A 16,939-nucleotide genomic window follows, 5' to 3' on the forward strand; every position below is an offset into this window, starting at 1 on the left:
GGTGGCTCGATGTGCAACGCCATGGCAATCCAAATCATGGTCAAGCGGAAGGTTTGTCTGGGAGTGGTCACGGAGTTCCCGTTCTTCCTCGGGCTCGAAGTCATTGGGCCACTCTGATAAGTCCCACCATCACATGAAAAAGAAGTCAGGGAGATCTTCGGCTTCACCTTACCGGTTGGATGACGAGGCAAGAGTGTGTCGTGCATCAAGGCCTGGCTTTGCAGTGGAGCCAGCTCTTGGGCTGTCTCTACACGTCCCCGAGTGATCCCTGCCCAGTTGAAAGAATTCCGTGCGGCCTTGCGCCTCAGATTTGAGTGGGTCATTCCCCCCTGCATGCCTGCAGACTTAGAGGGGGCCCCTTCTGGTTCTGCACTGACGGCTCTGGCCTCAATGCCATTCGGCCCCCAGTATCCATTCCTGCTGGCCCCAGATGTTACCTGTGGTTCATGGTGGGCCACAAGCACTCCCAGTTCACTGTCCTGCATTTTGCCCTTAATAGTGCCCCTTGGGTGTTCACCAAGGTGATGGTGGTTGCAGTTCATGTGTGGAGATCAGGGTTGCCAGTCTTCACCTATCTCAACGACTGTCTGTTGAAGACGGGCTCACCCCAGGCTGTTGTCTCCCACCTCCAGACTAAGGCGGACCTCCTCTATTCACTGGGGTCACTATAAATGTGTTGAAGTCACACCTGACTCTCTCTCAGATGCTCTACTTTATCGGAGCAGTTCTGGACATGGTGCAGTTTCAGGCTTATCCTCCCGAATGGCGAGTCTGGATATTCAGGCTGTGATACTGATGTTTCAGCCCCCATCCTGGATCTCTCTCGCAGACGTTTTTCATCACAAGTGGAACTCAGGCCTCCTATACGCCTTTCTGCCCATACCACTCCTGCCCAGAGTTCTCAAGAAGACCAGTAACGACCAGGCCCAAGTCATGCTTGTGGCTCTAAACTAGGCACAGAGTCTGATGTCCTGAGCTAATAAGCGTGGCCATAGATGCTCTGATCAGGCTGCCCCTTCCAGAGGATCTTCTGTCGCTGCAGCAGGGGAGGGTTCTTCACTCAAACCTGTCCACTCTCCAACTTCTTGCATGGAGATAGAAAAGCAGGAGTTGACAACTTTCGACCTTCCTCCCAAAGTCTGTAGCGTTATCTTGGCAGCCAGAAGTTCTTCCTCCTGCCATTGGAAGAAATTTCTGGCATAGTGTACAGTAGCGTTATCTTGGCAAACAGGCGTCCCTCCTACTGGCATTGGAAGACATTTTTGATATAGTGTACTTGAAAACATGTTGATCCTCTTTCTGCCTCCCCTTCTGAAGTATTGCTCTTTATTCTTTCCCTTGCCCAGCAGGTTTCTGCTCTGGGCACTCTTAAGGGCTATCTGTCTGTTCTTTCCTTCTTCTTGCAGCTTCTGACCAACCTTATGTTTTGAAGGGTCTTGTTAATCATTACTCTCCTTCGCTCTTAATCATGCCTTAGTGGGATCTCAGTCTGGTCCTTATATTCTTCATGAATGCTCCTTTCAAGCCTTTCCGCAGTTGTCCTCTCAGGGTTCTGATGTTGAAAACAGCCTTTCTTGTGGCAATTACATCTGCCCCAGAGGAGTGAGTGAGCTGCAGGCCTTATCATCTAAACCACCTTACCTCTTTGTCTAGCCTCAAACTGGTGCTTCGCACAAGAGCCTCCTTTCTACCAATAGTGGTTACACCGTTTCATGTAGGCCAATCAATCATACTGCCTACTTCTTTCACCCCACCACATCCCTTATAAGAGGGGGAGAGACTCCACCCACCATCTGGATCCAAAAAGGGCATCATTGTTCTACCTTGACCGCACACACGTTCCTTGTGGGTGACCAACTCCTCATGGGGGTATGTTGGTGTGAAGAAAAGTTGGGCAGTACAGAAGCAGACCGCCTCGAGTTGGGTTGTGCTCTGCATAAAGATTGCTGCACGTTGGCCAAAAAGCAGCCTCCTGAGAGCTTCTGAGCTCATTCCGCCAGTGCTATAGCTGCGACACTGCATTAGGATGTGGAGTTCCGGTCCTGGACACTGCCAGGCAGCAACTTGGGCATCTCTGCACACGTTTACCAAACACTACTGTCTGGACAGTCAGGTCTGTGGGGATGCGCACTTCGCACGTTCAGTCATGCAGGACTTTTTTGTTTGAAATTGGTCAGCAGACCCACCTCCAGGGAAGTATTGCTTGGGTATCTATTGAGAGGTAAGGAATGTACAGCTAGAAGTGTCTGTCAGAGTGACAAGTTACTTCCCTTCACTAATGCCTTCTCTGATAGAGACTATCTCTAGCTGCAGATTCCTTACTGATCCACCTACCCACCCTCCCTCTCTGCAAACAGAATTCTTGGGAAAGGACTGACTTCTAATTGTTCACACTGGTGGTCAGTGGACTTCATGGCTGCGCGTTTCTGGTGTGGAAAGTCACGAAAAGAAAGTGATGTTGGCACGCCTATATAGGTAACACATCACTTCAGGTGCTGACAGCACACACGGAGCCAATCAATGTAGGCGTACTGTTCACAAAAAATCTTCCGGATCCAGTCTGACACCTGGGGAAATTCAAAGATTAGAAATCTGCAGCTAGATATAGTCTATACCAGATAAGATGTTACCAGAGGTAAGTAACTTGTTTGTCATCAAGTTCAGATTGAGCTAGTGCTAAAACTATAGAGGAATAACTACTCTCAAGAAAAGGTTGGCTTTTTCTCAGAGGTTTAGGCTGCCAGAAGATGGTGCTGACCATCCCGGAAATCTGATGCTCAATGCTGAGGTCTCACTCTGTGTAAATGCCCAAATTCCCTACCATTTTTGAAGGACGACAGTGGCCTATAATCTCATGCCACACCAGAGGGTTAACTTTTTGGCTCTCTTTTCCAATGATCATCAACTCTGTTTTGGAAAGGTTCAGTTTCGAAACTTTTGCATCCATCTATGTACTGCTGTGTGTGCCGATGTCAGATCAGTGCATGGAGGTGTGGAAACTGGTTGGGAGCATTGTCATTGCTGAAGTTAGACAATTAGCTCTGGTGACATCAGCATAGATGGAGAAAATTATATCGATAGATTGTAGAATTTGACCCAAAGGTGCCAAGTAGATGTTAAATAACAATTAAGGCAAGATTGAGTCGAGTAATATTCTACCAGTTGTGTCCTTAGTTCTGGATGTGAATGGGGGGCAGATATATTGTCTGTGTTTAACTATGTAGCTGGTAGCAACCAAGATCACTTAGTCTAGAAATAAGAAGGATTTGGTCAACTGAGTCAAATTCTGCTACCAGGTCTAATATAACTGGATGTTTTTGACATCCATATCATCTTTTCAGTCTCAGATCATTAGGGCTCAGATAACAATCTGCTCCATTCTGTGACATGATTTTATACCCTGCTTGCCAAGTGAGTAGCAAGTTGTTGGTTTCACTGAGTGCTTGAAGTTGCCTAGAGCCTAACTTTTCCAAGATTTTATCAAGAAATGGTAGCAGTGAAATTAGTTGTTAGGCGCAGTAGGAATAAGTGTTTGTGCTTGTTTTTTTAATGGTTTGAGCATTATCTACTTTACAGACTTTAAAGACCATTACCAGGCCTGAAATGGCCTGTTGCTTTAGATGCTCAGATGTTAATGATCTTTTCATTGAAAAAGTTAGTATTTCACAAAATGAATGCCTGGCCTACGTGTTGTGAATAGTATTTCTGTTTGGCTATGCATGTGTAGACTTTTTAAAGGCAGTTAAAAGGACCATGCAAATAGTCCTAAATACATAATCGAACAATCTTTTCTCTCACTTAAACCAGTATTTCAAAAATGGCAGGAAAACACCAGTATTAATGCTGCTTTCAAAATGTAGTCTGAAGCATCTGAGTTTGTGTCGTGTATTGTAGTAGAAAATGTATATAGGATAAAATTCCATTTAGCATGGATGCTGTGTAGTGCATAAATTTAAGATTCTTTAAGCCTGAGGTGCTGCTTTGACAACATAGATTACTGGACTTTATGGTATGAGCTTGTCCACGCTTAGAAACATATTATAGAAAATTACTTTCTTATATTAGAACATGTGTTGGATCAGATTTAAAACAATTTCAAGTAATCAGCCTTCTTGGCAACTCAGAACATGATCTAAGCTTGAATTTACATCTACACAAACTTATTATGAAATAGTTTTTGATTGCTCGCTCAATTATAATTAATCTTTGGAAATCGCTCAGTCACATGCTCAACTTCCCCAGCCCTCAATTTTTGCAATGGTTGATTAAAATGAGTAGGATTTCTAAATAAGAATTTTTATTTTTATATGCAATAAGAAATAGATCAGTGAAATAAATGAAGACGATAAGGTCCAGACTTGACATTTTCTCAAAGGACATGTAACCACAAAGCATTAAGCTAGCAATTTTTGTATGAGTCCTCTTTTTGATGGATTATTTCACTATTGATTTAATCATTGAAGATGTTATAAATGCAATAATCTTATATTTGATTTTCCTTGTTTCTTTTTTGTAAGCCATGAGTGTTCTGTGAAATCCAATTAAAAAGGGATAGATCATCTGCAAGTACTAGAATACTTTAAAATCTAATTTTAGTTTAATGGGTTATTGTAGCAGGTTGGCTCAGTGCACACTATTTCTTACTTTGAAATAGTATATACAGAGTCCAAGGGTTCCCCTTAGAGGTAAGGTAGTGGCAAAAGCAGATAATTCTAATGCTCTATTTTGTGGTAGTGTGGTTGAGCAGAAGGCTTATCAGAGGGCTGTGTTAAGCATTTGTTGTTCACACACACACAATAAATGAGGAACACACACTCAAAGACTTACCCCAGGCCAATAGGTTTTTATATTGAAAAATATATTTTCTTAGTTTATTTTAAGAACCACAGGTTCAAGATTTACAGTTAATACTTTAAATGTAAGGTACTTCACTTAGATACTTTAGGAACTTTGAATGAAAACAATATCATGTACAGTCTTTGTAAAAATGGCAATAAGCTATTTTCAAAGTGGACACAGTGCAAAAATCAACAGTTCCTGCGGGAGGTAAGTAAAGGTTAGATTAGGAGGTAAGTAAAACACTTACAAGTCTCAGTTCTGGGGCATAGGTAGCCCACCTTTGGAGGTTCAAGGCAACCCCAAAGCTACCACATCAGCAGCTCAGAGCTGGTCAGGTGCAGAGGTCAAGGAGGTGCCCAAAACACATAGGCACCTATGTAGAACAGGGGTCCTCCGGTTCCAGTCTGCCAGCAGGTAAGTACCCGCGTCCTCGGGGGGCAGACCAGGGAGGTTTTGTAGAGCACTGGGGGATGACACAAGTAGGCACACAAAACACACCCTCAGCGGCACAGGGGCGGCCGGGTGCAGTGTGCAAAGCAGGCGTTGGGTTTTGTATAGGTTTCAATGGAGGGACCCGGGGGTCACTCTAGCGGTGCAGGCAGGCACAGGGGGGGAGCTTCTCGGGACAGCCACCACCTGGGCAAGGCAGAGGGTCGCCTGGGGGTCACTCCTGCGTCGAAGTTCGGTTCCTTCGGGTCCTGGGGGCTGCAGGTGCAGTGTTGGTTCCAGGCGTCAGGTCCCATGTTACAGGCAGTCGCGGTCAGGGGGAGCCTCTGGATTCTTTGTGCAGGCGTCACTGTGGGGGCTCAGGAGGGTCGTGTCTGGTTACTCACGGGCTTGCAGTCGCCGGGGAGTCCTCCCTGAGGTATTTGTTTTCTGCAGGTCGAGCCGGGGCGTCGGGTGCAGAGTGTTGAGTCTCATGCTTCCGGCAGGAAACGTGAAGTCTTTGGAAGTTGCTTCTTTGTTGCAAAGAAGTAGCTGGTTTTGAACAGGGCCGCTGTTCACTGGAGTTTCTTGGTCCTGTAGTCCAGGGCAGTCCTCTGAGGCTTCAGTGGTCGCTGGTCCCTGTCGGATGCGTCGCTGGAGCAGGTTTTCTAAGTTGGAGACAGGCCGGTAGAACTGGGGCCAAAGCAGTTGTCGTCTTCCTCCTTCTCTGCAGGCTTGTAGGTCAGCAGTCCTTCTTCTTTCTTCAGGTTGCAGGAATCTGATTTCCTGGGATCTGTGGAGCCCCTAAATACTGAATTTAGGGGTGTGTTCAGGTCTGGGAGGGCAGCAGCCATTGGCTACTGTCCCTGAGGGTGGCTTCACCCTCTTTGTGCCTCCTCCCTGTGGGGAGGGGGGGCACATCCCTAATCCTATTGGTGGGATCCTCCAAACTCAAGATGGAGGATTTCTCAAGGCAGGGGTCACCTCAGCTCAGGACACCTTAGGGGCTGTCCTGTCTGGTGGGTGACTCCTCCTTGTTTTTCTCATTATCTCCTCCAGCCTTGCCGCCAAAAGTGGGGGCAGTGGCCGGAGGGGCGGGCATCTCCACTAGCTGGGATACCCTTGGGCGCTGTAACAAAAGGGGTGAGCCTTTGAGGCTCACCAACAGGTGTTACAGTTCCTGCAGTGGGAGGTGAGAAGCACCTCCACCCAGTACAGGCTTTGTTCCTGGCCACAGAGTGACAAAGCCACTCTCCCCATGTGGCCAGCAACATGTCTGGTGTGTGGCAGGCAGGCAGGAACTGGTCAGCCTACACTAGAAGTTGGGCATCTCTAAGATGCCCTCTGGCTGTATTTTACAATAAATTGCACACTGGCATCAGTGTGCATTTATTGTGTTGACAAGTTTGATACCAAACTTCCCAGTTTTTAGTGTAGCCATTATGGAACTGTGGAGTTTGTGTTTGACAAACTCCCAGACCATATACTCTTATGGCTACCCAGCACTTACAATGTCTAAGGTTTTGCTTAGACATGGAAGGGGGCATAGTGCTCATGCACATATGCCCTCCCCTCTGGTATAGTGCACCCTGCCTTAGGGCTGTAAGGCCTGCTAGAGGGGTGACTTACCTATGCCACAGGCAGTGTGAGGTTGGCATGGCACTCTGAGGGGAGTGCCATGTCGACTTAGTCATTTTCTCCCCACCAGCACACTCAAGCTGTAAAGCAGTGTGCATGTGCTGAGTGAGGGGTCTCTAGGGTGGCATAAGACATGCTGCAGCCCTTGGAGACCTTCCCTGGCATCAGGGCTCTTGGTACTAGGGGTACCAGTTACAAGGGACTTACCTGAGTGCCAGGGTTATGCCAATTGTGGAGACAAAGGTACAGTTTAGGGAAAGAACCCTGGTGCTGGGGCCTGGTTAGCAGGGTCCCAGCACACTTTCAAATCATAACTTAACATCAGCAAAGGCAAAACGTTAGGGGGTAACCATGCCAAGGAGGCATTTCCTCAAAGTTATCTATCTGGACTGACTGGGACAGGCTAGCTAAATACCATACTCTTTCATATAGTATCTCTTCTCTCTTGTTTTCCTAAATGGTTTGACGTTGCCAAAAATGGAGTGCAACTCCACTCTATAATCTTAAAGATAGGCATGGATTTGTGTGTCTCTAGGGACTTTATTCTATGATTCTCTGAAAGATTGCTATGTAGCAGTTTTTCAGTTTTCCTTACCTCAGGGTGTTAGTCTCTGATGATTCAAGTCGTATGTATTGTAAGAGATTTAGATCACAAGACAGATAAAAACATAAAATTACACAGCCAGAGAAATTGTTCACGTGTAACATGGCATTAGAAGGAAAGCAGAATATGAAACCAAGTATTCCCTTTACATACTGGTATTAATAAGAATTTAATATAGAAATGTTAGCATACACTTACTGCTTTAGCATCTCCATTGATGCTAATGCTCATAGATCTTGGAACATCTGGTATACCTGCACAGAGGTTACCCGGAGGAATATTTTTCTGAACGCAATTCTTCCATGATCACGTTCAAATAGTCTGATAGAAGTATATCATAAGCCTCAACTCTTGTATGCTTTGTCCTAAAATCAGGGGAGTTGCAGGATGGATGTCTGTTTACCCATCTATTTATTTCCATAAAGTTTTCCGAACCTGAACATTTTTCTTACAGTCCAAGTGAGGTTGCGCTTCACCAAATATTGAGTGCAACCTACTGGTTATTATCAAATTTTCATAGCTCTGTTTCAGTTTATAGGAAACCTGCATTTCATTGTGAATCTGTTATTGCCATTGCTAATTTGCTCACATGCTGTTAAACTTTACCGACCAAATGCTTTGCTCTTGGTGTTTTCCTGAATGTATTTCAGCGATAATCATGTGTTGCAGTCGAGCTTTTGCATGTTCCACACTCCAATTTCTACTGACAAACTGTAAATACTTTTAGTTGAAGGGATGAAATCACTGATTTTACTTGATCTGCCTTCATTCAAAATTATGGATCAATCTGTTGTGGTGTTCACGTTCAAAGAAATATGTATCTCGAGCAGTGTCTAAGCATGATTTGCTTATTTTCCCTAAACTGATTACATTCACTTTCGTTACCACCATTACACCCAGAAGTGCATCCCAACACCTGTGGCATCCCTCTGAGATGTATGCTCTTCTTCTGCTTTTTAAAATTTACCCAAGCCTCTTGGCAAAGTTGCTCAGACCCTTCGGATGCCCCAGGGGCCACCTCCTCTCAATTAGTTGTGAATAAACCACTTTGCATCCTCCATGACGGGCAATCGCAATGATTGTCGGCATAGGATTCAGCTTTGAATTTTCCCCAGGTGTCAGACTGGATCTGGAGATTTTGTTTCGATCATTACCCTTGCGCGCTGTTAGGTGGCATCAGTAGACTCTGCATCTATTTTTGGTGTTGTGGTCGCCGTGGTCCTATATAGGCGTCACCTTGGCGTGCTAATGTCAGTTCCTTTCTTTCCGTGCCAGCCTGCACACAGATCTAGATAGAGCTACCCATAATCATTTTTGACTAACTTCGTCCATTTTGTTGACATTTTTTACTCTTTTGGTGCGTTGAGGATGTCACGGAAGACCGTGTTTAAACTGTGTGACTCCTGTCACCGAATGATGTCAGTGATGGATCCACACCTCGTGTGCTTGTGGTGCCTGGAGCACGACCGCGACCCAAAGTCGTGCTCCAAGTGATGGGCCATGAACCTGAAGGCTGTGAGGGTGCGGTCCCTGAAGCTGATGGTGGCCTGGTGCTTGACTCCACATTGCTCCTGGTCTTGTTCAAGAGGAAGGTCACGGGACTGTTAGTAGAGTCACCATCATCCTTCTTGTCCCTCTCTAAGTCCTCGGGACACGTTGGTCACAAGAAGAAGAAGGCCAAATGCTCTTTGACTTTGCATGGATGATGTGATGTGGAAAGAGCAACGATGCTCTAGGCCCCTGTCCACGGAGCCTACTTCTGGGTCGGCTCGGCGCCCCCCTGAATTCCCAAGAGCCAGAGCCACCTCTGCCCAGCTGAAAGAGTTTCATGAGGCCATGCACCTCATTCCCGGGCAGACCAACGCCCTTAAGGCGCCTTTCGGCCCTGTGGGGTTGGGAGGGTGTCCCTCAGGTTCCATGCTGGCTGCTTCAGCCCTGGCTACTGAGGGCCCCACCTCATATGTTACCAGATCCATGCCGACACTGGTCATGCCAGCATGACCTTCCCCAGTGCTGGAAAAGACCTCAGTGCTCCCAACATCGTTTGGGCACACAATCGACATAACCCAATACTTATCTCCAACGACCTGAAGCTGGAATGGCATCGCTCGACTCCAGATCTTCGCTGGACCCTCTAGAATACCAGCTAGAGAATCCTGAAATGGACTGGGCTCAGGAATTAGGCGAGGCTAGTAGTCTGGATACTTTCCAAATGCTGGCACGCTTTCTCCTCTACCGTGGCTACGAAGGAGGGAGCGTCGTATTCCGTGGTGGTCTGAAGGTCCGCTGAGATCCTCAGTCTTGAGCATCCTTCTGTGTCAGTCAGGACTAACCTCCTGACTAAGATGCTTCAGCCTGGGGATTCCACCTCGGATCCCCTATTACCTTTTTGATGAAGCCATCACAGATTTAATACTGGGAACCTGGTCCAGACCCAGCACAGAGGCTCCTGTGAATAGGACAATTGCCCGCTGCCATCGGCCTGTGCCGAACTACCTTAAGATCCTGTCCCAAAACTATATGCCTGAGAGCCTTGTCATCCAGGCTCACTCTTCATCTGATGCATTCCCATCCACCCCTCCGGATCGGGAATCAGAGAGACTGGATCAGCTTGGAAAGAAGATGTTTATTTCCTCCATTCTGCCATTGCAGTCAGTGAACACCGCATGCCTTTTGAGTCGCTACGCCCATACCTTATGGGATACGGTCGTGCAGGTGCTGCCGCAGGTCCGGGAGGAGGCCCAGCCATCATTTCCCAAGCAGTTGCTATAGGGAGGATTGCGGCCAAGTTCACGATACGTTGTGGGCTGGACACGACTGACTCACTGGGCAGATTGGTTGTGTCGACAGTGGCCTTACAGGACTACGCCTGCTTGAGGACGTTTGGCTTATCAGGGGATGTCCAACAATCTCTCATGGACATGCCCTTCGATGGCATCTGTCTCATCAGAGACAAAGCGGACTCGACGCTCGACCGTTTCAAGGAGTCCCAGGGTACCGCTCAGTCCTTTGGCCTCGCAGAAGCCCCTCACCCAACATAGTCTGCTTTTCACCCCTTTTGTGGCCACGGAAGGGGCTCCTGCCAGCTACTGAACCGCGCATGCTGCACAGCCACTGCGTAGTCACAGACACAGAATTCTACGGGCTTGTGGGTCAGGGAGCCACAGGTCTTCCCAGTCCACCCCGCTCCCACTGCAGCCTTCAAACCCTTCTAGTTGGTCGCATTTCGGACCAGTTGGAGGCCAAGGGGACCATAGAGAGGGTCCCTGCGCCAGAAGTAGGTTGTGGTAGTTATTCCTGCTACTTTCTGGTTCTCAAGAAGGACAAGGGCTGTCTCCCTTTCTTAAATCTCCGGGTCCTCAATCTCTTCCCCAGGAAGAAGTTCAAAATGCTTACCTGGCTCAAGTCTTGTCTGCCTTGGACCTTGGAGACTGGATGGTAGCGTTGGACTTCCAGAACACCTACTTCAACATACCAGTCCTGCATGCCCATAAACGCTACTTGTGATTCGTGGTAGGTTAAGAGCACTTTCAATTTACTGTGCTCCCCTTTTGCCTTACCAGCGCCCCTCAGGTGTTAAGGAAAGTGATGATAGTGGTTGCAGCTCATCTGTGCAGGTTAGGGGTTTCAGTCTTCCCCTACCTCGATGACTGGCTGTTGAAGGCGAACGCATCTCTGACTGTAGTCTCCCACCTTCAGACTACGACAAACCTCCTGCAATCACTGGGGTTCCGTCTAAACGTGCCAGAGTCGCACCTGACACCCTCCTAGACACTCCCTTTCATCTGAGCTGTTCTGGACACAGTGCAGATTCAGGCCTATCATCCCGAAATGTGAGTCCAGGATATTCAGGCTATGATACCAGTGTTCATCCTTTATCCTGCATTTCAGTGAGAGTGACTCTGAGGCTGCTGGGCCTCCTGCAGCCTGCTGGTCACACAGGCCAGACAGCATATGCGGGCTCTGCAGTGGGACCTGAAGTTCCAGTTGGCACAGCTTATGATCTAGGAGGGAACTGCACAATATCTGAAGTGGTGGCTTTCGAATCAAGATTGACAACAGCAGATCCCTCTCCCTTCCCCAGCATTTGACAGTAGTGACAGATGTGTCATTCCTGGGACCGGGCTGCCACATGGCAGAAGCGAAGATCAGAGTTCCCTGGTCTCCAGCAGAGTCCAGACTGCACATCAGTCTTTTGGAACTCCAGGCGATCAGGCTTCCATTGAAAGCATTCCTTCCCTGTCTCAAAGGGAAAGTGGTGCAGGTGTTCACGGACAGCACCTCTGCCATGAGATACTGCAACAAGCAGGGTGGAGTGGGGTAGTGGACCCTTTGTCAAGAAGCTTTGCCCCTCTGGACAAGGCTGGCACACCAGGGTATATCCCTGGTGAATCAGCATCTGGCCGGCTCTCTAAAAGTCAGAGCTGACAAACTCAGCCATCAATGCATAGTGGATCGTGAATGGTGTCTCCATTTGGAGTTGGTGCAAGGTCTCTTTCAGCAGTGGGGAGAGCCTTGGTTAGCTCTGTTCGCCTCTGCAGAGAACGCATAGTGTCAGCTATTTTCTCACTGGAGTTTCCAGGGTGGCAGTCGCTCAGCAGAGCTTTTTGTCCCGAGTGGCGTACTCCTTTTTGCCCATGCCACTTCTACCCAGAGTTCTGAAGAAGATCAAGAGCAACTGGGTCCAAATAATCCTTGTCGCTCCAGACTGGGCACAAAGAGTATGGTATCCCGAGCTCCTGAGCATGGCCATGGATCCTCCGATTAGACTGTCTCTTCGGGAGGGTCTTCTGTTGCAGCAGCAGGGGATGGTTCTCCACTTGAACCTGTCCAGTCTTCTCCTCCTCCTTGCATAGAGATTGAGCGGCAGCAGTTGACAGCTTTCGACCATTCCGCCCGAAGTCTGCAATGTTATCTTGGCATCCAGGCGTCCCTCCACCAAAACGGTATCCCCCTGTCGTTGGCACAACTTTGTGGCATGGTGTACTAACTAGTCTGTTGATCCCCTTTCTGCGCTTCTGTCTGAGGTTCTACTGTTCATCCTTTCTTTTGCCCAGCAGGGCTTTGCTCTGGGCACCCTTAAAGGTTACTTATCTGCCATTTTGGCGTTTCTCAAACTGCCAGGTCAACCTTCCTTGTTCAAGTTTAACATTGTTGGGAGGTTCCCTAAGAGAATAACCCATTTGTTTCCATCTACCCCGTTCATAATGCCCCAGTGGGATTTGAACCTGGTCCTTACCTATCTTATGTGTGCCCCTTTTGAGCCACTACATAATTGTCCTTTGCGGCTCCTCACACTAAAAACTACTTTCTTCATTGCCATCACCTCTGCTTGCAGAATGAGTGAACTTCAAGCTCTTTCTTAGAAGCCACCATTTTTATCTGTCTATCCTGACAAAGTGGTGCTTTGGCCGAGGGCCTCCTTCCTTCTTAAGGTGCTCACGCCATTCCATGTAGACCAATCCATCACTTTGCCTACTTTTTACCCACCCCCACATCCCTCTCATGAAGAGGAGAGACTCCACCATCTAGATCCAAAAAGAGATTTGCCAATCTACCTCAATCGTACCAAAGATTTTTGGGTGGATGATCAACTCCTTGTAGGATATGTGGTGTGAAAAAAAAACAGGAGGTTTGGAAGCGGACCATCTCGCCATGGGTGGTGCTCTGCATCAAGATGTGCTATGCTTTGGCAAAGAAGTAACCTTCTAAGAACTTGCGTGCTCACTCCTCCAGAGCAACTGCTGCCACCACAGTGTTGGCAAGCGGAGTCCCTGTCCTGACATCTGCCAGGCAGCAACGTGGGATTCTCCGCACATGTTCACAAAACATTACTGCCTGGACAGTCAGGTCAGCAGAGACGGCTACTTTGGCCGTTAAGTCCTACAGGACTTTCTAGTATGATCTTGATTCACAGCCCACCGCCCAGGATGGTATTGCTTGGATATCTGTTCTAAGGTAAAGAATCTGCAACTACAAGTCTTTATCAGATGAATAAGTTACTTATCAACAGAAATTATCTGGTAGAGACATACTCTAGTTGCAGATTCCTTACCGACCCGCCCATCCTCCCCACACTGCGAGCTGATTTCTAGGGTCAGGGATTCCCCTTTTTCAGGGTCCTAGTTTGGGGACACCATTCTCAGTGTTCTTCAGGGCTTCACGCTACACGCATGGAAAGTCATGAAAAGAAAGTGAAATCAGAGCGCGGGGTGGTGCCTGTATATGACTGTGACGTCATCACGGAGACCACCACGCCAGAGACTGACATGGAGTCGACCAACGCCACCTGATGATGCACAAGGGTACTGCTCGAAAAAAAATCTCCTGATCAATCTGACTCCTTGGGGAAATTCTAAGGTAACAAATCTGCAACTAGAATATGTCTCTACCAGATAATTTGTTACCGAAGGTAAGGTACTTGTTCGTATTGTCTCTTAAAGGCAGTTAAACAGAGGGAGTGTTCATCTCTAGTTTTCAATATGTATAAGATTGTGATAAAAACACTTGCGGTAAAATAGAACCTACTTTTTATGAGGGTATTTCACAATATAAATACTTACAATATTAAAGTACATAATACCTGCACTCTTCATATCTGTTTTTTAGGGCTCCTTATCCACATGCCAGTTATCGGAACCACTATTGTGGTTTATTCTGAGAGTTTTGGATACAAGTGAAGCATTAAAAGCCTTTCACGAAATGGGTAAGCAAGGGTGTTTTGAACGTTATCTGTCGCTGTGATTAACACCAATGCCTTATGTTTCATTTTAACCGCTATGATAAATATCTTGGGAGAAACTGTTTTTATGTATAATACATTTTATTACCATGCATTGTATTTTGCTAGAGTGGCTATGACAAGGATATAGGTACTGTTGCTCGTGATGAGGGGTATGAAGACATACCTGCCATTTGAATTTTAAATATTTATAGTATAAAAGTTCACTAACAAGATTTGTGATGATGAGTGATATGGCTGGTATTCTCATGTTATGAGTCAAGGGTTGATAGGCCATGTTTAAATCAAGTGTGGTTTAAGCACACAGTTAGATAGAAAAGGATGGTGCACAGCCCAGAGTAAGGTGAGCACCAGACTAGAGTACAATGTGGAGGCTATCCCAGAGAAGAGATCTCACCTAAATCTTCCGGATGTGCATGAGAATTTAGGGCTAGAAAGACAATTGACAATGCTGGTCGGTGTATGGTGTTTTAGAGGCAGGTATGGAGATGTTCCTTGTAGAATGTTGAAGGCGGATTTAAGGAGCTTGTAATAGGCAGTGTGTTTGGCTGAGCCATCTGCCTTAATATCTATGGTGAGAGGTAGGTACATAGCTTTGTTTGATGGAGAGAAAACGGGTTATGAAGTTAACTCTAGTTGCGACTGTGGCGAGGAACGGAAGGTGTGGACTGAAATTATTAATGTTCAGTAGGTGATGGCAAGAGGGTGAGGCAGAAGATGAGACAAAGAATTCCTGCCTTATAGTCGGGTTAAACTGCACTGCCTTCATGATCGGAGTGAGCAAGGAGGGGTGTCCGGGATAACAACTGTTAGAGTAGAGGTTGAGCTTATGAGTGCCGAGTTTGCTGGGAAGTAGGTAGTTCCTTTCTTTGACAAGTGATCAGAGATCTAAGTATTACTCGTCACATGGTTATAAAACAGCTGGTTATTTAGTTTTCAAACTCAGGTGTTTAAAATAGTGAATCTCTGTGTGTTGCATGAATGAAGGTGCTAAGAAGACAGACATTCCCTAGGGATGTAGAATGGAGGGAAAATGGAAATCTTATGACTGATCGCCTGACGGGTCCATCTTGAAGAGAAGATGAACATGTCTTTAGCTATTAGACTGTGTGTGCCATGCCAGGGAGGTAAGAGCTTTAAGCATGATATGGTGTTCACTAGTGTTAAATATTGAAGAAAAATAGAAGAGGATGTGGATTGAGAAGATGTGATTGCAGATGGTGGAAGTAAGAAATGTGAGTATGTGAGATCTGACTCAGTAGAGTGAAGTTGACATAGACAGAATTTAATCGTTTTGGGAGATTACTGGCAGGTTAGGAAGATAGTGAGCTGTTAAAAGAATCAGGAAATTTCAAGAATGAAGGTGCTGAGAAAAAGAAAGTACTTGGCCAGGTTTGTTATGGCTTTCTCTAACACAGGTAGAATGACCAAAGACTTGAACCAGCCTGAATACCGATCTTGGCAGTTTGGTCAGCTACTTGTTGTAGGACGACTTTATAATTTCATACCTGTAGGTTTCAGTATATCAACATGCAGTTAGGAGAGATAGGGAGTAGAGAGTGTATGTAAATTCTTACTGATGTATGTTTTGTGAGGGGGAAGAAAATCTGATGGATACATCTGACTTCATAGTCTTCATCTTGTGAATCTTCCCACACACCAGGTTGGATACAGAAGCTGTTGCAGTAGTTCTTGTGTGCCCACAGGTAGCGTCATTGGCCTTCACCACAACTGTGTCCCGACAGCAGACATGCCGACACAGAGCTACATATAGGTGCGAACTAGAGTCTTCTTGGTTGCCTAGACAGATACTGACCTGAGGCAGATTTTGACCTCCGATTCCTGAACATATTTGTCAAGAAGAAGTTTGAAATGATGACATTTGCTCTGGTGCTGCTAGCTTTGGACTCAGACGACTGGTTGGTGTCCCGGGACCTATAGGACACATACTTTTATGTGCTGGTGCTCTAGTCCCTTAGGAAGTCCACTTTGTAGTGGGGTTGGACCACTTCCAGTTTTCCCTTCTGCCCTACCTTATGGCCTGACACTGACCCCTTTGGCTTTTACAAACTTAAGCTTTTGGTGATGGTGAGCCATTTTCTCGATGACAAGCAAAACAGAGTGGAAAAAGCACTCAGTAAGTTAAAGCACAACAGTTGTGAAGGTATCAGGAAACTATCCAAACCTTCAGAAATGCAACTATACTGGGATGCTGTTACTGGATAACATGATAGGACTCTTAACTGCAATGTAAATTTGGAAGACAATGTTGCCTTTATATGCCATATTTTTCTGGATTTAGAACATGTGCCCTGAAGAAGCCCTAGTATCTTTGGGACGAAACACGTTGGCTCTTTTCGTGTCTGACTTGAAACTTGACAATATGAAAATAAAGAGTTCAAGCTTTTAAAGGGCAAGAGGAGTAGTCTATCTTTCAAGATTAAAAGGATAAATGAGAGTTTTAGTCCCCCCCCTTCACAACTGTTGTGATTTGATATACTGAGTGCTTCTCCCACTCTGTTTTGCTTGTTTATGAATTTAAGTGTTTTGTTGGAACAGTTGACGGAGGGAGGATCGCACAGGTTTGTAGAAATGACTTTGAGTGCCATGACTATTTCCACAACTGTTCCCATTGTATTAGTATCTTATTGATGACAAGCTGTTTGCTTCAGCTAGTCTTGGACCACCTT

The 16,939-nt window shown here is 46.4% G+C and overlaps 1 protein-coding gene across 4 annotated transcripts in view; it reads left to right on the plus strand.

The window, feature by feature from the left end:
- The window catches only part of BIRC6 (baculoviral IAP repeat containing 6), a 1,722,273-nt gene that overhangs the window by 1,195,173 nt on the left and 510,161 nt on the right, over positions 1–16,939 (plus strand). For all 4 annotated transcript variants that reach the window (XM_069234691.1, XM_069234693.1, XM_069234692.1 and 1 more), the window contains one exon: positions 14,117–14,213. In XM_069234691.1, coding sequence (XP_069090792.1) covers positions 14,117–14,213 — 97 coding nt within the window. The remainder of the gene's footprint in view (positions 1–14,116; positions 14,214–16,939) is intronic.

Source organism: Pleurodeles waltl, chromosome 5, assembly GCF_031143425.1.
Source record: "Pleurodeles waltl isolate 20211129_DDA chromosome 5, aPleWal1.hap1.20221129, whole genome shotgun sequence".
Lineage (NCBI taxonomy): Eukaryota > Metazoa > Chordata > Amphibia > Caudata > Salamandridae > Pleurodeles > Pleurodeles waltl.